Below are 21,068 nucleotides of genomic sequence, written 5' to 3'. Positions count from 1 at the left end.
TAAGTTTATCACTCAGTTTATAAAGCTGAAAATAGAAGCTTTTCCTGTGATTATTATCATCTTTAATAGTTTCACATGGTCTTACTTATTTTTTTAAATTTTATTTTAGAAGGACTCATATTTACATGTCCATCCACCCATTTCCTCACCCTCCTATCCTCCCATGTACTCCCCCCAACCTCCCCAACCCACCCCCCCACCTCTCCAGGGATAGTGAGGCCCTCCACAGAAGGACCCTCAAAGTCTGCCATATCATTTGGAGGAGGACCCAGGCCCTCCTTCCTGTATCTGGGTTGCAATAGTATCCCTCCATAGGAAATGGGCTCCCAAAGTCCATTTGTGCTCTAGAGATAAACACTGGGGTCTTATTTATTTTCCTTGTGAATATTCCATTATTCATTCATTTAGCAATTTTCAAATGTTTATTATGTATGGACTTCATACAGTTTTAGTGATATAGATACAGAAGTGAACAAATACCCTACCCTCATGGAACCTAAATAATTTTGTCATAAATGTTTTATGATACCATAGTCAGTCTGCCTAGGCCACATTCTTTCACTGGGTGATGCATACTCTCTTACAACCACACATCTGGAAATAGTGTCCATGTTCACAGTCTGCACATTTCCTCTTCCCATCTGTCTCCACTCACAAAACACTGAGTATAACCCCCCTCCTGTATTTCCCCAACTGCTATTATAATATGGTTGCATTGCATCTTGCTGATGCTTTTGAAACCAAAACATTCCTGATTTTCTCTCCACAGCTCTAGTTCAGAGACATCTTAGCCTTTTGCTAACACTTCTTGCTTTTCTCTCAATGGGGGTATTTTCTGGGCTCCAACTTTGGCTCTTAGTCTCCATTCTGTCTTTATATGGTCTAATGTAACTACTGCCTGCAAGCTAAGGAGTCTCAAATCTTCCCTGCTTCAGTGTTGAGAATATCCTCTTCTAGGTACTTCTAGCAACACAAATCAGGATTCATTCCTCCCTTTTACTTGTATGACTCCTCCTGGGTTGCATAACTCAGTGCAAGAAACCTCCTCTCACCCTGCGTGTACTCTCTTTAAACATTCTGTCTCCCTGGCTCCCATCCAGAGTTTACATCCCTATCAAGTGTCTATTATACATTAAATGTTGTATCTCACTTTCGCTTAGCTAATTTCAGTTTTTACTGTCATCATTCATCGTTTAGACTAGAGTGAATATCCACAATTATGTCTTGTGTCATTAAAATCGATCCTCACTAGTACCTGAGTTCGTTTTCTAATGCAAAGGTTGTATTGTTCATTCTGTTTTGAACAGCACTCCTGTACCTGCCTATGACCTGTATGGAGTCATTAGTTTGCTCTGTACTGTAATATGGTTTGTGTCATTTAACAGCTCTATTGAGCAGTGGTCCCATCAAGACATGTGAATCTTTTGCATTCTAAGTGATTCATCAACAGAGGGTCACGCTTTCTTTAAACTTGAACATTCTACTCCAGTTGATGGAGATTTCTTCATTTTCCCTTCAGCCCCCACCTGAATGACACTTTCCTTTGAATGAGCCGTCTTATTCTGGTTCCCCTGACAATGTGATTTATTGCATTCTTTCAACTGCTTGTATATTTGCCTTTGATCATCATCTCTAAGATACTCCAATGACTGTACCAAATTTCTAAACATTACCGTTGATGAGTGGTCTCCTGTTCCTGCCTGTGAGCACGTATGGAATTATTTGACTGTCCACTGGGGTGCTTGCTTCTAATCGAATAGCCCTCTAATTGCTTTTGATCTTGTCCACTATTCATTCACAGCTTAATATCTTGAGAGCAGAGTCCATTTTAATTATATTTGTGGCCCCAAAAGTAAGCACTGTATCTGAGAGATAGCAGGAAAATGAGTGTTAAGTGAGTAATTTATCCAGTCATTCACCAGATGAAAAATCAGTCTTTCTCTGTGATATCCACACCCAATGGTACTACCCTCTGGGGGATAATTAACTGAAAGATGAAATTAAAGCCTATAAATAGAATTATTCTGTGAGACAGCAGAGTCTCCTGAAATCAAGTGATAAATGAATACATTTTGCCATATGTAATATTAATTATGCTTTTTACATTATGAATATCTGTTACTTGACTTACAAACTAGAATCTCCTGTATCTGTTTTCCTCCTATTGAAATCAATTTGCATTCATCTAGTGGTTTATGTTGTACTTCCGGACTTTACAATCTTCACAGAACTGTTAGGATTCATTTTGCATTCTATTAATAAATACATTAAATGTACAATTAGTTTAAAACATAATATTTGAATGTATGTTTTCAGACAAAAATAATTTCTCTTTGAATTATAGTATCTAATACATAGTGACACAAATTAATATTTTTGAGATTATAAACTTCCTCATATGTTCTCCTGCCAAGCTGAAAGGCTCATTTGGCATGTTTCTCTTAAATTGGCATCAAAGTGATGGCTATTGTCTTTAACAGAGTTGGCATCAATGCCAGTTTCACTCATGCCATATCAAAGTTTCTCCACATGGCAGCCAGACAAAAGTGTCCATTATATTTCAAGAATATTTTCTGTGTTTTTAAACAAAGTTATGCAAGCTTTCAAAATATAATCTATGAAAACACATTTATATATTAATCACAGTTAATATAAAACAACCCAATGGTATTTTAACACAAATTACACACACACACACACACACACACACACAATCTACTGCAAGAAGCTTCTCTGATGAAGGCTGAAAAAAGGCACTGATCTGTGGGTATACCAATGCCATTAGGAGTCATTTTATTGCTAATTTTAGCAAAATAATAGTATTAAGTGTCCCCTCGGGTTCATGCTCTATATAGTTCTGGGTTCTTGGCCACTTCAGCAAGGCCAGGCATGCATTCTACCCCATGTACTTGACCTTAATTAAATACAGTCAAAGGGAGGTTGGTTACTCTCATAAAATTTGTGCCACGATGGTAACAGTATACCTTGCAGGTAGGTCACTGCTGTAGGCCACAGGGTTTGTAGATGGGTGACAGTGATTATTATCTTTGTCTTCCAGTAGCAAGCAGAGTTCTTTCAGAACTGTTATAAATAGGAGTAAAGTACCTGTTAGGACTTCTCTATGCATGACTTCTCTATGGTTGATAATACAAATAAGTGTTGTGTTCAGCAGCATGGCCTTAGTGTCATGTTGTAGAGAACAACTAATAGCTTTGACAATACCCTGTGATGTTTGGGTAATCCATGGGACCACTTTGGCCAATGACTGAACAAGATGTAACCCGTTCTTGGCAATGGGAGGTTTTTTTTTTTTTTTTTTTTTTTTTTGTGGAGCAGATGCCTGGTTGGGGCATTGTCTCCCTCATTATATGGTGACTCCATTAGATTACTTTCATGTGTGTGTGTGTGTGTGTGTGTGTGTACTTCTACCATAGTAGGTTTCCATACTTTTGTTTTTTTGTTGTTATTGTTTGTTTTTTGTTTTGTTTGGTTTGGTTTGGTTTTTTGAGACAGGGTTTCTCTGTGTATCTTTGGAGCCTATCCTGGCACTCACTCTGGAGACCAGGCTGGCCTTGAACTCACAGAGATCTGCCTGCCTCTGTCTCCCAAGTGCTGGGATTAAAGGCGTGTGCCACCAACACCCAGCCTCTATATGGTTTTTCAAAAGGCTTTTAGTATTAGTTCTCCCTCCCCATATTTGTTCTTTTACACTGCTCTTCCATCCCCTTCCTCGTTTAATTCTCCTGTTAATAGTTTCTACTTTATCTTTATCTAACACTAAATTATTTTTCCCCTTCCTTGGGAGGTCCTCTTTTCCCCTTGCTACCTAACTTCTGTGGCTGTTCAGGTTGCAACACACATATCCAAGACTAAAAGCTAACACCTGCATATGAGAATAAACTTACAGCATCATGAATTAATTGTTCTTAGCACTTGTGTTAATGATGGTCTGTTAAGAAAGTCTTCCCGAGCCAATAAGCTATTCTCAACTTTCTCTACTATAACATTGATGTCTTATGTTGAGGTCTTTGATCCATTTCAAGTAGAGTTTTGCACAGGGTGATAAATATAGATCTACTTGGATTCTCCTATATTCTCTCATATAGGAATATAATCCTATACTCATCGAGTTTATAGCACCCTTTGTTGAAGATGCTGTCTTTTTCCTCTGTGTATTACTGGCTTCTTTATTTGAAAAATCGGGTATTCATAAATGTGTGGATTTATGTCTGGGACTTCAATTTGATTCCATTGATCAATGTGTCTGCTTTTATGACAATGCCACACTATTTTATTTAACAAAACTCTACAATACAAGTTTAAATCTGGGATGATGAGACACCCAGCATTACTTTATTATTCAGAATGTTTTAGCTATCCTGGGTTTTTGTGTTTCCAAATGAAATTGACATTGTTTTCAATTTATGTGAAGAAATGTGTTGGAATGTTGGTGGAACAAAGAGTAGCATCAGCTTGCTTCCCATATGATTGGCAGGTACTGCTTCCATCCCCCCTTCATCTTAGGGCAGGAGAAGTTGTGCCTTTAAGTCGCCTCCGCTGTCAGTGGTGTCTTGATTATAACACCCTAGGTCATAGCAAAGCTTTAAGAAAGGAAGAAGGCACACGTTGGGGTGGAGCTGTAGGTATGGGGTTGCTAACAAGGCAGGACTTTGTTTTTGTCTTGGCCCAACTGGTTTCTGCCAAAAATGCTCATTAATTCATCTATCTTTTAAAAATTCTCAAATATTTCTTTGATAAATATAATCCTCCCTATCTGGTTTGTAAATCTTTCACTTTTGACTTCCCCTAGATGTTCTCAGAAAGCCCTTGTAGTAACTAACAGTTTAAAAACTGAGTGAGTAACACATTTAGTCATGCTACTCTGAAAGCAGTATCACAGTTGGTGTGCGGTTAAGTCAGTTCATAAAGATACCACAGCTCTAATGGAGACAGAGGAGCAGCAGATGCGGAAGAGGGAGACGGGAGGCGGGGGAGGGGGAGAGGGAAGGGAAAACTGTGGCCAGTTTGTAAAATAAATTAAAAATGTTAGTTCAATTTAAAAAAATACCACAACTCTCCGCCTCTTTTCTTTCCCAGTCATGAAATGAAGACACAGACTGTGACTTGTTGTCACTGTGGTACTGAAGATTAAGTTCATTTGTACTTATGAAAGAAAATCTACAAACTATAAAACTTTCTACAAATACGTCATAACATACTGCTCTACACTTTTGGGTAATCCCAGTGACAGCTACCATTTGCTAACTACTCTCCCAACCCTAGATTCTGTGCCCCTTTGTAGGGCTCACAACATTCCAATATATATCATTACCCAATCTCCCTGGCACTAAAGGTCAGAGGGTTAAATCTGTCACGAATCTCACAGATAACTGGAAATCCAAACTTAGGTATGTCAGATTTCAACATCTGTCCACTTAGTCAGTGTCCCACACACTGTTCCAAACTCTTTGCAGTAGTCTGAGGCTTGGAATTGGGGAAACTAACCTGAACATTTTCTCTTTTGTTATAAGCTGTTGAAAAGCCTTCATGTTTTTGGCTCTAAATTTTCCAACATGGAAACCACTCTAATTTCCAGAGAAGCAGAAATCTCTTCATTCACTAGTGATCCTGTACTCTCATTTATCCACTAGCACTACAGCATCTTCTGAAATGGTTTTGTCTCTTTTCCCCTCCTCTCCTCTTTTCCCTTCTCTTCCCTCCCCCAACCTGAAACACTTCTTATATTTTCATAAGCATCATTTCCTTTGCCTCCATCACTAGGTGAGAAACAACCAATTCAATTTCAAAGACTTAAAATTTTTAGGTTTTTAAGGAATTAAATAGGCATTCAGGTCAAGGACAAGGTCTTTGTATGGTAATTATATGATTAATAATGTATTGCTGTGAATTGTTGCTAAAATTTTCACAAATACAGACTTTCCCCCTTCAATTTTTTCCAAGTTTATATTGGTTGTCACATCTCAATTGTTCATGTACAAAATTAATGATTTGACAAGTGATTGTTATGAATCCCATACTAGACCAAAATTATCAAGAACGGTGATGAATGACACCTTCTGAATGGGTGTTTAACAACTTGTGAAATGTCTTTACGAGTGTATCTATTTGAAGTTCCTATAACTGTGATTGCTGTGAAATGGTAACTGCAATGATGAATGGCATAAAGAGCAGATGCAAATACAGCTTTGTGGAGGAGTGAGAAGTAGTCACCACAGTTCCTATTAACTCATCAGCATGTAGGTGCAATTAGCACTCAGGAATTCATAATTGCATCACATTGCCAGCTAAGCATTTAAACACAAATTAGACTATTCACCCAAAGTACATATGACATGTTTCCCTTGCAGAATACATTGCTATGGACAAAAGTTTTCAGTTTGGGAGGCTTTTGGTATGTGTGTGTGTGTGTGTGTGTGTGTGTGTGTGTGTGTGTGTGTGTGTGTGTGTATGTTTTGTGAAGTCTCTGTGTGTACAAATTTATGGAGCTCAGTGATTCAGCTAGACTTCTGGTCAGCTAGCTCCAGGGATCTGCCTCTTCCCACCAGTGCTGAGGTTACAAACACAAGCCATCATGCTCATTTTTTCATACATGGCTTCTGAGGCTCTATACTGGGGTCTTCATTTTACCTAGCCATCTCCCTAGTCCAAGTTTGAGTTTTCTATCTTAATTTTCCTCTTTGCAATTTATTTGATTCCAAGAATACCTTCACATTTACCCTAAATTTTATAGCCTTTTGTTTACATTCTATTTTAAAAGTTATTCTGATCATATGCCATAACTTCAGTCAATTCCTTCTGAAAGTACATGAATTAACAGGTATAAGTGGATTCACCTGAACCTTACATGTTTAATATGTTAGTAACTGATGCTTAGGGGAAAATCTCTTTGGAAAATGTATAGCGAAAATCCTGGAGACTAGCTTCCTTGTCATTTTAATATAGTGTAGAAAGGTTACCTTGCTCTATTAGATTTCACTCCAAGGGATTTATTAGGGATTTCATTCAAGCAATTTATTAGGGATTTCATTCTTAGAAATTGATGTAGATAGGGGAGGCAAGACACTGGCAAACAGAATCACTTCCTGTGGAACTGGAAGAACTGTCTCCAGCTCTAGCTACAAACACTGAGGTTTATTTCTGGGGCCAAAGCCACTTCCTTTGTCAGAGATGCAACAGGTCTTGGTGAAGTGTGAAATACTGTTTGACATACTACCGGGAGAGTTTTCCATAATTCTGCCTGTGTTCTAGAATGTAAGAGTTAGTTTGAAACATGCTCTCAGAAGCTACTGTGAGATATAATACTCTTATTCTGTGCATCCTCCCCTATCTTGCTAGCACTCTGTCGTGTAATTAAAAGACTAAATTTTGTTGTCATTTATTCTGTTGTAAGGACTTTAAAAAGACTTTGAAATAAGGAGTAAAAAAATCTTAGTTCAAAAGTACTGAAAATGCACTTCAACTGTTAAACATGAAATCAAATTAAAATTTTGGAACAAGAGTGGAACTGCTCAATTATCCTATGTATATTGAGGTTGAGCTGATTTTCATGGAAACTATTAGCTTTAGAGTAGTCTGTACGGAGAAAGCCTCTTTTATCCCACCTTGACAAAATGTTTCCTCTTTCCTCCAAGGTACCAGATTCACACAGGACTCCAGCATTCCATCATCAGACCTACCCAACCCAACTGTCTACCTCTAGACAACGCAACCCTACCTCAGAAGCTGAAGGAGGTCGGCTATTCAACCCATATGGTTGGGAAATGGCACTTGGGGTTTTACAGGAAAGAATGCATGCCCACCAAGAGAGGATTCGATACTTTCTTTGGCTCCCTTTTGGGAAGTGGAGATTATTATACACACTACAAATGTGACAGCCCCGGGATGTGTGGCTATGACTTATATGAAAACGACAATGCTGCTTGGGACTATGACAATGGCATTTATTCAACACAGATGTATACTCAGAGAGTGCAGCAAATCTTAGCTTCCCATGACCCCACAAAACCTATATTTTTATATATTGCCTACCAAGCTGTCCACTCACCACTGCAAGCCCCTGGCAGGTATTTTGAACACTACCGATCTATTGTCAACATCAACAGGAGGAGGTATGCAGCCATGCTCTCCTGCTTGGATGAAGCAATCCACAATGTGACCCTAGCTCTGAAGAGGTATGGTTTCTATAACAATAGTATTATCATATATTCCTCAGATAATGGTGGACAGCCCATGGCAGGAGGAAGTAACTGGCCTCTCAGAGGCAGCAAAGGAACATATTGGGAAGGGGGCATCCGGGCAGTTGGTTTTGTGCACAGCCCACTTCTGAAAAACAAGGGAACAGTGTGCAAGGAACTTGTGCACATCACAGATTGGTACCCCACCCTAATTTCGCTGGCTGAAGGGCAGATTGATGAAGACATTCAGCTAGATGGATATGATATCTGGGAGACCATAAGTGAAGGTCTTCGCTCACCCCGAGTGGATATTCTGCACAACATTGACCCCATTTACACCAAGGCAAAAAATGGCTCCTGGGCAGCAGGTTATGGAATCTGGAACACGGCAATCCAGTCAGCCATCCGCGTGCAACACTGGAAGCTGCTCACGGGAAATCCTGGCTACAGTGACTGGGTCCCCCCTCAGGCTTTCAGCAATCTGGGCCCAAACCGATGGCACAATGAGAGGATTACCTTGTCAACTGGCAAAAGTATCTGGCTTTTCAACATCACGGCTGATCCATACGAGAGGGTGGACCTATCTGGCCGGTATCCTGGCATCGTGAAGAAGCTGCTGAGGAGACTGTCACAGTTCAACAAGACCGCAGTGCCTGTCAGGTACCCCCCGAAGGATCCCAGAAGCAACCCTAGGCTCAATGGAGGAGTCTGGGGCCCATGGTATAAAGAGGAAAACAAGAAAAAGAAGACAAACAAAACTAAGGCTGAGAAAAAGCAAAAGAAAAGTAAACCTGGGACGAGGAAACAGCTGACAGTGCACTCTTCAACAAAATGCCACCCAAGTGTTACCACTGGCTAAATGCAAGACTTTCTGACTTGGTTAAATATAAATAGCCTGGTTTCTAGGTAATTCGGAGAATTTGCCTCAGAAGTACCACTGCCAGCTGCCTCGGGCTTATTTTCACTTTGCTCTCTGCCAGCCACTCCTGGCATCTGGCTGCCACGTGGACCAAACCACCCTCCTGAGTGCCAAAGGTGATGCTCCTGCAGGCCACACAGGGAGGAGAATGCAATCATTTAATCCTCTCAAGCCTCTGAGTGATTAGTCAGTTGACAAAACAGAATGCTTTGAATTGTGACAGGGACTGGGACCTGTAGTGAGCAGGAGCACTAACCTGATTGAAATTACAGGGTAACATGATTAAAGACGACTATTGATACAGTCAAAGACTGTGTTACCTCAAAAGCCTAAAAGCAATATTTCCAAATGAAAAATTTTATCTGTAACATATGCAACTTGGGCTTTTAGACTAATTCAATTTTGTGTTGTCTTTGTCTCTTCGCTGAGAAAAAGCTGTTTTTCATAGGTGGACAGCTTACACCTCATCTTATCGTGCTTAAAGGAAGAGAAGATAATGTCTGAGCATTGCCAAGAATGAATGTAACCACGTCCCAGACACATTAATAGAACAATAATTTTAGTAGAACATGCCTAATTTATTTTTCAAAAAAGTTATGAAAATGATTTTAATTATTTTATTTTTGGTTTCTAAGTAAGAATTTTATTTCAGTTCCTTAAAGTTACTAAGCACTGTAATGTCATAAATGACTGTAATATCATGTTGACTGTAGTATCATGTATGTTCATAAAATATAAAAGTCATTCAGAAAAAAGTTACAGTCATCAGTTTCTCACCATCATTTGAATGTAAGAAGAAGATATTTTTAAAATTTTGTAAATTTGTTATTGTACAGAGCTGATTTTACTTTATTGTTTCTACCATAAACTATTTATGCATATTAATTATTAAAGTGATTTATTTTATGGCATTAGTGTGGCTTTCCCAATATTATTATTACACTTCTAGATACAGTCCTGAAGAGACCAGCTCCCCATTTCGGCAGCCATAACAGCGGAACACGTGCTTGTCTGACCTTGCCTTGGTCACTAAGAGGTCAGATGCCTGCCTCATGGCAAGGAACCAATCAGAAGTTAGGTGGTGGCACTATGCTTTACAGCTCTGGGTGTGCTTTACGGAGAATTGCAAAGCAATGACTTGCAGAGCATAGCAACCACCCTGGGATGGCCTATGGACCATAACAACCAGTTGGCCAATCAACACAGGGCAAGCCCTCCAAGCCTGGAGGCACACCAATCCTGAGCCTGTGCGTACCCCTAGACACTCCCCTTAAGCTGCAATATAAGATCTCTATGCAGCTGGTTCAAGCTGTCTTTTCTAGCCATCTGCCATGGTGGATGGAAGAAAGACCGGAGCTAAAATGGAGTTAGCTCATTAAACAACAAAAAAGCCTCATACTGTTTGCATCAAGCTTTCGACTCCACATGGTGATTGGGGTGGCTGAGGTCCTGAGCTAAAATCCTGGAGGCCTGAGCTTTCCAGGGGTCTTACAGTCCTTTTATTTATTTAGACAAATACAAATCTTCTTAGCATTTTTGGCTGCCCAGGTTGGCCTAGAATTTGTAATGACAGGTGTAAATCAGAACACCTGGCAACAAGCAAATAGGCATTTGAAGAGATGGTGTGCTAACATGGTAATAAATAAAGATTTTGCAAATGAAGAGATTTTTTTTCTCACGTGGTCAATGCATTGAGAACAATATTCTGTTATTGATGAATAATATATATACTGACCCTCCTCTTACATAAAGTACAGGATAGAAAAAAAAATAGAAATGGAAGATATAGATGATCTGAGAGCTAGTTAAAAGTCTACCAAGGAGCATGAGAAGATTAAAGGATTACCTGAAATGAAGCTAATCACAGGGCCATGGAGCAACAACTGTTACTAGCAGCCATGAAGCTTTCTTTGACTTGCCCTCTCTTAGTGCAAAAGCTAAGAATTTACACCTGAAGAGCCAGAGAGAGCAGGAACTGTGGCCTGTAAGTGAACAACCATGATAAGACAGTTGTTGGTAATGGAGGATGTGTGTAGGATCTGCACCATTTACCTTGCAAATGTGAGAAGCAACGGTTACCCTTCAGGGTTCCAAAAACTTGTGAAGGCATCCACTAGATAGTTCTAAAACTAAAGGATACAATGGGCAAAACGAGTTTTAAAATGTTTAACATTACTATTTTGTTTCTAAAGAGTATAGTTCCATTTTACTACATGGCATTCCTGAAGCTTTGTCTTGAGGTGAAATTGTCAGCACATGCCTTTCTTTATGGAATACAAGATGGTGCTGTGACTTAAGAGATACTGTAAGGTTTTTTTAAAGCTATAACTAAGCTAAAGTGTAGAAGAAAAAAAAAGGTTTAAGACATGCTTGGTTGGTCTAGGCATGGTTCACACCTTTAATCTCAGCACTTGGGAGCCAGAAGTAAGTGGATCAACATGAGTTCCAAACCTGCCTGGTCTATATAGCCATTTTTTGGGGTGAGGAGCTCAATTAAATCATTTTAATGCAGATTTAATTTAAATCTTTTAAACCTTCTTGGCATTATAAGTACATAAATTGGAAACTTCTACACAGCCTCTTCCCATTTATTTATCATAAAATTCTTATCTATAATTCATTACACTGGAGTAGGATTCTGGAAGACTGCAAAATTGCTATGATAAGCATAGAATCTTGGCTGGTCATGATGGCTTAAACCTTAAATCTCAGCACTGGTTTACAAAGGGAGTTCCAAGACACCCAAGGCTGTTATACAGGGAAACCTTGTCTTCAAAACAAAACAAAGAATCTTACCATGTGATCTTCTCTGTGGTGTTTGAAAGGCAAAGGTAGGAAAAAAGAACCATGAAGATAAAATTGTGAATATTAGTCTACAATGTAGCCCAGAGTGTTACCTGTTTTGTTGGGATTATTGGTACTCCATAAATACCTGCAAATTCTTAATCCTGTGCACAACCCAAAGGTTTTCTGCCATGAAATGGCTTTAGAATTATCTGTTGTTATTTTGAAAATATTCTTTATTTATTACATGGCAGTTCAATAAATGTAAACAATGTATTCTGATCACCCCTCCATTGCCCTCTCTTAACCCTACCCAGAGAACCCCCTTTTTCCCTCCTGCTTCTTTGATTGAATTTTAAATAAAAACCAATAACAAAACATGTTGGTACAAAACACCTTACAGTCTGTGGAGTCCTCTAGCTCTCATATGTCCAGTCTATAGCAAAGATGCACTTCATCTGTATTTATATGCCTTTTTCTCACTTTTCTAAGAATTTATGAATATTATAATTCCCCTGATCAAGCCCCCATTGAAAATTTTAAAAGGGAAGCTGTCCAGACTGGTGAAACCCAAAGAAACAGCTAACTGAACAAAGGGGAGTACTTGGTCCCCGGACTGATCAAGATCCCAGGAACCTGGGTGTCAGTGAGGAGGCCTCAGAAATCATGGAGCCTTCTGTAGTAGATCAGTACTAATCCCTAGCATAGGTGTGGACTTTGTAATCCCATTCCATATAGAGGGACACTCCCTGAGTCAAGACACATGGGGGTGGGCCTAGGCCCTATCCCAAAGGATATGACAGACTCTGAAGACCCCCTATGGAAGGCCTCACCCTCCCTGGGGCGCAGAAAGGGTATGGGATAGGTAGGGTGTTAGTTGGGTTGGGTGGTAGTAGGGGAGGAAGGAAGGGAGAGGGAACTGGGATTGACATGTTAAACAATCTTTTTTCTAATTCAAATAAAAAAAGAAAAAAAAGAAAAGGAAAAAGTAATCTCAGATAGCAGCACCACCTGCTAATCACAGCAACTTCCCCTTTTTGCCCTCTGGAATCTTTAAAAATGCCTGAGTATTTCTCTCTTTACTGCAGAACTGTCACTCACATGAATCCACACAACTCTATCCAGATCCTCTCCTTAGTTTGTATGTATTTTAGGGCAATAAAGAACCTAATTTTAAGTAAAAAATAAAAATAAAAAAATTAAAAAGCTGTGCCACTGAAAGCTGATAATTATAAGGCGAATACATTTTAAATTTTGATTTGCCAAGGAATTGGTCTTCAGGATCAGCTCTGAAAGCATTTTATTTAATGTTCATTGTGGGAGCCCACAAGAGACTCAGTTTCCATCTGGAATCTATTCTGACTTATAAGATATTAGAGTTCAAGCTTTCTTGTTTCAGTCTCCTTGAGAGCTGTGAGAAAGTTCTGATTAAAGCCATGGGAAAGAGCATATCATCTAGTTAACAAGCTTCTCATGCCAGCAGAAAGGTACATAGAGATAGGGAATGAAACTGCTTGCTGCTAGCAGGACTCGTGATAGATAGTGAGCATGGTTGTTCCTCAATTCAAGGACAGTGCAGGGATCTGGCTAACTGATTATACAGTTCTTTGTTCTGCTTAGCCTCTAGAATAAGCAGGTTCTAAATTAAACTCGGGGCTGTCCTATGTGCTGAAAGACATGGACTGGGCAGTCTTGTTGAATTTATCTTGTGTTTCTGTCTCTGTTTCTCCTATCTGCCATTTTGCACTCCTCATGGCCCTACTCAGGTAACCTAGCTGACTTGTAGGAGTCAGAATACATATTGTTGACAGGAAGAAGTTGCCTAACCCAGCAAACAAAATCTACATGTCATGAGTATGGTGATATATTATTTATGATTTATTAAAGCTTGCCTGAGGATTCAGCAATCAAAGTCAGTCACAAGTCATAGAAGCCAGGCATACACCTTTAATACCAGCAAGCAGAAGCTAGGAGGTAGTAGTACACACCTTTAATCCTAGGATTTAGGATTGAGAGATGCACAAATTTCCATGAGTTCAAAGCCACCCAGATCTACACAAGAGTGAATCAATCTAAAAGAGAATTATAGCTCACACCTTTAATTCCCACATTAGGGAAGTATATAAGACAGAAGCAAGATCTCAGAGAGGTATTCACTCTCCAGCCACACTGAGGAGAGGTTAGAGTCTGAGGCTTGGAGAGAGCTCATGGAGTCAGGATCAGCCCTTGCAGTCTGAGATAGAGGCAAGAATCTAGTGGCTGGCTGCTTTGCTTTTCTGACATTCAGCTTGAAGTTTGAACCCCAATATTAGTCTATGAGTCATTTATTAATTTGTGTTACAGATGAGCGAATAGCTATTTTCTTTCTTAAGGGGAAATCATATCATACAATTCATTCACTTAGCAGCTGTATGCTTTGTTTTATTCTTGTGCAGGCTATATTCTAGACAACGGATGCTGGTACTCAATAATATTCACAAGAACAAGTTATTAGGTGCCCAACAAAGAATTTGTTGAAAAAAAAGAATATATAGGTTAAAGGAGTAATTCATCCAACAACATGTTTACTCACCCATTGGCTCAGCATTTGTTAAATGCCATAGTAATGATGTATGCAAGAGTATAGTGACAAGCAATAATGGGCAGGATCCAAGTTTCCATGCCACATCCATGCCCCAGAAGGCACAGCCAATTGAGCCACATGAGACTGCTATCCTCTTCCACCAACACTACACATTTTTCCTCAATGGCATTACAAACTGGTTGTTACATTATTTTACACTTGCTGATGTGTTTTTTATTGTATGTTTCCTCACCCTGGATTGTAAAATTCTTAAGAAAAGTGATTAATGTATGTCCATCTATATCAATATTGCCATTATATAAAACCACACCACATACATAGTGCTTTCTACTCAGATTTGAGTGATTAAATAAAATCATATATTCTTCTCCTTTTTTCTAGAGTTCATGAGTTTCCACGAATTTGATTCAGCTGTCTCTGTAGATTTCTCGATCACAGTCTTGACCTCCCTTGCTAGTATATTCACTCTTCCCTCTCTTTGCCTGGATTCCCTGAGCATAACCTGGTTCTTGGTTGTGGATCTCTGTCTGGTTCCATTGCTTACTGGATGAGGGCTTTATGATGGTAGTTGGGGTATTCATCAATCTGGTTACAGGGGTATGCTAGTTCAGGTATCTTCTCTATATTGCTAGGGGTGTTAGCTGGGATACTTCTTGTGGATTCTTGGGAGTTACCTTAGCACAAGGTTTCTCCATAACCCTATAGTGCCTCTCTCTATTAAGGTATCTCTTTCATTGCTCTTCCATAATATCCTTCCCACCTCCACCATCTCATTCCCTCCTATTCTCATCTTTCCTCCCCTTTCCATTACTGCCCCCTCCCCCCAGTTTGCTCCGAGCTCATCTGACTTATTGGTTTAGTAATAAGTCATCAGGAGTCATTTTGTAGTATGTCCTTTTAGCACACTAATAGTAGTATGTTTTTCCCCTAAAGCTTATGACCTAGCTAGACAGACATCTTAGCCTCATTAGCACAATTAGTATATTGTGGAGCATACCTTAAATCTAATTTAAAAAAAACAAGTTTTAAAAAAAATAATATTAGTGTCACTATTTAACCAGTGGGCATAAACTGTTTGTCTCAAATGTCCAGGCTAATGCTCTCTAAGTGTTTTAACATTTTTTTTGCTATGTCTTTGCAGAATGTCACATATATTTTTCATACTATTATAGATTTTTTTTCCATTCCCCTAATTGAACTGATACTTAGATTTTGGTCACTAGTCTCCTAAAGATGAACTAATGTTGTCAGTGTTTCTTATTTTCTTTCTTCCTTCCTTCCTTCCTTCCTTCCTTCCTTCCTTCCTTCCTTTCTTTTTTATTTAAATTCTTTAATTACCACTCATATTTACATATCCATCCTCCCTATTCCCCACCAATCCCTCCAGCCCATCCCCCAACTCCTCCAGAGCTAAGCACTGAACCATACTACTGGAATTCAGTTGTGGAGAGGGAGGAGGGATAAGCAAAGGAGCCAAGATGAGGATTGAGAAACCTGCAGAAACAGTGGACCTTACTTAGTGAGAGCATGGAGACCCTAGTCATAAAGCTGCAGAAACAGCATTGGACCAAACCAAGTCCTCAGAATGTGGGTGCCAGCTAGGAGGCCAGGACAGTCTATGGGACCTCTAACAGTGGAGCCAGTCTTGAATCCTAGAAAACAAATGGACTTTGGGAGCCCATTCCCTATGGAGGGATACTGTTGCAGCCCAGATATAGCAAGGTAGGCCTGGGCCCTCCCCTAAATGCTATGACAGATTTTGAAGGTCCCTGGTGGAAGGCCTCACTGTCATATATTCTTCTATGCAGCTACATTTGCTTATATTTTCTTTCTTGTTTCTTGTGTAAGGATTTCAGTTTAAAAACAGAACAAATCATCTTTTTTTTTCCCCTTGAGACAGTATCTCTCTAAGTAATCCTGGCTGTCCTGGAATTCACTATATAGACCAGGCTTTGCCTTGAACTCACAGAGATCCACCTGCCTCAGCATCTCAAGTACTGGGATTAAAAGAGGATACCACCACGGTCAAGCCCAGATTTCCTTTTTGTTTTTAAACAAAGGTCTCACGTAGCCTAGGCTGGCTAAAAATGTGCTAAAATATGTACTTGGGGATTACTGTCTCAGTTACAATTCTATTGCTGTGAAGAAACATTATAACCTTATAAAAGAAAACATTTAACTGGAGGCTCATTTACAGTTTCAGAAGGTGAGTTCTTGACCATTATGGTGGGGAACATAGCGGCAGGCAGACAGGCAGGCAGGTATGGTGTTGGAGAAGTAGCTGAGGCTTATATCTATTGTATCTACAAGTTAGAGGCAGAGAGAGAGACTGGGCATGGGGTGAGAATTTTAAACCTCAAAGCCACTCTCAGGGACACTGCTCTTTTAAAAAAGCCACACCTCATAATCCTTGCTAAACATTCCATCAGCTAGGAACCCAGAGTTCAAATATATGAACCAATGGGAGCCAATCTCATTCAAACCACCACAATGATCTTGAAATTCTGACCACCCTGCCTCTAATTCCCAAATGCTGGTATTACAGATGTGTGCCATGATCCCCAGGTTAGAATTAATTATCTTTAATACAATTCCTCACAGTAAAAGAAATGGCATAAACAGCAAAAGTTTCTAGAACTATACCAACTTTTTGCTGGAACAGAGTGTTACAGTAAATGCTCATCAAGAAAATAAAATAAAATCAAGTGCAAACTTTATATCGCCTTTATTTCCTCATAACACAGAACATTGCCTTTCTAACACAGCTTTGAGTATTACAGAATGTGCTGCCTTAACAGCGATCTCCAGAAGAGAAACATTGTGAGTGACTTCTTTGTACCATTTTGGGGGAAAAGTGGAAAAAAAGGAATCATCAGACAAACTTTTGTGTCTCCATTGAAATAGGAAAACTAAATGGTTTATGGTTCAAATCTCAGTAATTTGTTACAAAGATCTCCAGATTGTCAGACTGAGAATTCTGTTTCTGGAAAAGTTGTGCCTCTCTGTGCCTCTCTCACCCATCTTACTGGTGGGTATCTCAGTGATACTGGTGGGATATGATGTTAATTAAAGCACAGAATAGTGATGTTCATTCTGGAAGTTAGGCAGATTAGACCAGACTTACCCAAATCCTGATTGCACTTCTCTGATGACAAGTTTCCTTGGTCTCAAATTTGCCACCATCCTGTCACAGTCTCTGTCAACTGGCAAATATAATTTCAGGGAACAATAAATCCTCATGTTAAAATGTAATCAGAAAATAATGAAGGCTCATTAGAAATGTACTGCCTATACACTCACTATCTTCCCTTTTTCTTCAACTGATAATTAAGTAGAAAACATACATTTCACAAATCAAAAATAAATTTCTCTTCTGAATAAAAATCCAAACCCAGTCATCAATGTGATTATGTCATATGGATCTTCCTAGGATCAATACTTTTGGAATTAAAGTTCCTTTGGCTTTGAGCATTGACTGAGGAGTGCCATGAACTGACACCTAAATTCTAAACAAGTGTGAAAGTCTACTGCCCAAGTGTGAGCACATGAGAAGAGGCTGGTCTGTGTTTCTGAGGGTGTCCAAGAATGAACTGTTGGTCTGTTAAAAAGGAGAAACATACTAATTAGTGATGCGCACAAAAGTATTCAGAGAGTGAGGTTGTGCCAGAGCAACGTGATTCGGAATCCCCTATCCCCCTTTCTAGAGTGGAGCGAGAAGGCAGAATGCAGATGGTTTTGGGGACAACGGAAAATGATGTATAGGAGTAATAATTGGCTCAGAGACACTTTTAAGGACAGAGTCTATTGTGACCACAGAACAAAGAGTTGCAAATAATTCTCTTTGGAAGACTAAACAGGATCAAAATAGCAGAAAATGTTGTGTGACAATGATGCATATATAAAGGTGTGTATGCAAGAACTCATTCTAAGACTCAGCAGACTGTATTTATATTTTATTAGTATGTATATATAAATAAGTATGTTGGGAGCCATACAGCTTGGCATGAACCTTTAGGCCAAACTCGGCAAGCCACAGGGTTATAGAACTGTCTTTTGATTATAAATGGCTTCTAGAAGCATGAGCACTCAGAAGGAACAACATGACCCAGATGTCAATCCTTTGTTCCAACCACAAGCCCACTTACCTAAGCAACCCTTCCATGTCCCACCACTTACCTAGGTAACACTCCCTCTCCCCACCACCCATGAACTTTTTACCCTGTCAACATCCTCTTTCTATATAGTTTTCTAACATCCTGCTTAAACTAATACCTGGCTCTTGGCATTTTCTCCCCCTCCCCTTTATCCCATACTACTGACTATATAAGCTAGCCTGGAAAAAATAAAATTCGCCACTTGATCAGAATCCTATCTTGTGGTCATTCTCTCATGTCTCTTGTCCCCATTCCCCTCCCTGGACTTCTTGCTGTAGGTTGCTGTACTGCGGTCGGGACAACTATATATATATATATATATATATATATATATATATATATATTTAAAGAAAAGAGACCATGTTATGATAAATATTTCTGCCAAAAGCCGCTGATCCCCACTGCCACGTGTAAGCTTTTCGCCAGCCGCCCGCCTGAGTTAGGGCCCAAATGAATACACAGAAACTTGTATTAGGTTCAAAGCTGCTTGGCCAATGACTAGGATTCTCATCTGTTTGTTCAGTCTTAACTATCATAAACCTATATATTTTATAAGACTTATCTTATCGGACACCTTGTTGGCGTCCCTCCTGGTCGGTGGCTCACATCCTGCTGCTGGAGGAGGCGAATGGAAAAAAGGGACCCTTCCTGTTTCTCCTTCGCTTAAGTATGAGTCTCCTTGCTATGTCACTTCCTGCCTGGATCAGCACTTCTCTACTACATTTCCCAGAATCCTCTTTGACTCCTAGCTCCGTCTAACTTGCTGTCTCATTGGCCAAACAGTATTTTATTTATTTTATAAGATAAGATACACAGTACATTCCCCATCAAGACCATGAATTTGAGAGGGAGTTGGGGAATACAGGAATTAGAGGGAAGAGTGGTAAATGATGCAAATGTAATATATATATATAACACATATATAATTTTAAAGTAATTGTAAAACATACTTCAGTCTTACGTCTTGAGAGAGGAGTTTAACTAATGATAACTCAGGGAAGGAACCCACATACAATTGTCTTCATCCTTGGCAGGTCAATATTTTAGCAAACAAGTAGAAATCATGGTAAATCTTCTACATCTTGTGGGCTATCACAGTGAAGCTCCTTCCTACATCTTGTTCTCTAAATTCCTTTTTCCTGGAACTGTCACCATGAAAGGTCACTGTATTTTAAAGTGACAGCCACATGGTTTGAAAAATTTTTTCTTTTATTACTTTTTTCTCTGACACCAAACATCCAGAAGGTCCCTTCCAGGAGAAATAGCTTAACATCAGTAATGGAGACTCACTGTCACTAATGTGAGCACTGGTTATAGTTTGTAGCATCTCCTGGTAGGAACAATCCTGTCTAACATCAATACACAGGAAAGGATAAGCACAGTCTTTAATTAATTTTCACTTGGCATTTAGATTTAATAACAGAAGAACAATGCTATCAATTATTTTTCTTTTCTTCCAAGTTTTGCTGAAAGCTACAGTTACCACAGAATTTCAGATATTAAATTAGAGCTGCCAAGGTGTCCTGCTGTATCCCAGCTGGCTACAGGACAATGAGGATTAAGTGATGAGCAGGTTGAAGAAAATCCACCCTTATCTATACTTTGGCTTGTACTGTGCATTTTCTGGCATCCACACTGGTCTCAAGCTGTGGCTTCCTCCAGCTCCCAAATGATTGTTATTCCAGACTCATCAGCTATTGTTGGACACCAGTCACAATACTCTTGTTCAAGAGATGCGTGATGGGGAAAGCAGAGAATGGAGACTGTATTAATGTGGCACATTGGAAGGGAAGCAGAAAGGGAGACGAAGTGACCTCAAGTTCATCTTTGGGATACTGACATGAACTCTAGGTTTTAACAGAGGAAGAATTGGGGCAGGATGCAGAAGGTATGCATGATTAAGCAGTCCTGGTTAGGAGTAAAGTTAATTATTATCTCATTCAGGTTCTTCAAGGCTGTTCCAAGAAGTCCTTTACTTGAGGGAATAAGCCAGTTCACATGAGATGATTACTTCCACCCCAGGGTATAGTCTCATCCTCATTTATAAAATGTCTTCATGCACTGATGTTCTTTTCGGCCAGGCCCCGTTCTTCCTGAAATTCTATGTGAATGCATGTTTAAGAATACAGTCCATCAGATGCCCTTTAAGCGTCTGGAATAGGACACTGCTGGTAAGATAGCTAGGCCGGAAGCCTTGAAAGGGACTAAAGACTGGGTATTACTGGCCTTTGGATGACTACTCTTTGTGTGATTGTCATGGCTGCCTGCACATGAAGCACCATTGCAAAAGCAGGTAGAGGTGCCAGGATTGATCCTTTTGATTAATGTGCAGGCCAGTGCTTCATTTTTTTTTCTCCATATTTTTTATTTGAATTAGAAACAAGATTGTTTAACATGTCAGTCTAAGTTCCCTGTCCCTCCCCTCCTCCCCT

The 21,068-nt window shown here is 39.5% G+C and overlaps 1 protein-coding gene across 1 annotated transcript in view; it reads left to right on the top strand.

The window, feature by feature from the left end:
* Positions 1-10,020, top strand: part of Arsj (arylsulfatase family member J) — a 69,501-nt gene extending 59,481 nt beyond the window's left edge. Inside the window, exon 2 of the mRNA XM_027395662.2 lies at positions 7,653-10,020. Within this exon, the coding sequence (XP_027251463.1) occupies positions 7,653-9,054 (1,402 nt within the window). The 3' untranslated portion in view covers positions 9,055-10,020. The remainder of the gene's footprint in view (positions 1-7,652) is intronic.
* The last annotated feature ends 11,048 nt before the right edge of the window (positions 10,021-21,068 follow it).

This window comes from Cricetulus griseus (genome assembly GCF_003668045.3).
Source record: "Cricetulus griseus strain 17A/GY chromosome 1 unlocalized genomic scaffold, alternate assembly CriGri-PICRH-1.0 chr1_0, whole genome shotgun sequence".
Lineage (NCBI taxonomy): Eukaryota > Metazoa > Chordata > Mammalia > Rodentia > Cricetidae > Cricetulus > Cricetulus griseus.
Note: the sequence above shows the minus strand (reverse complement) of the source record. Positions and strands in the feature narration are given on the sequence as shown.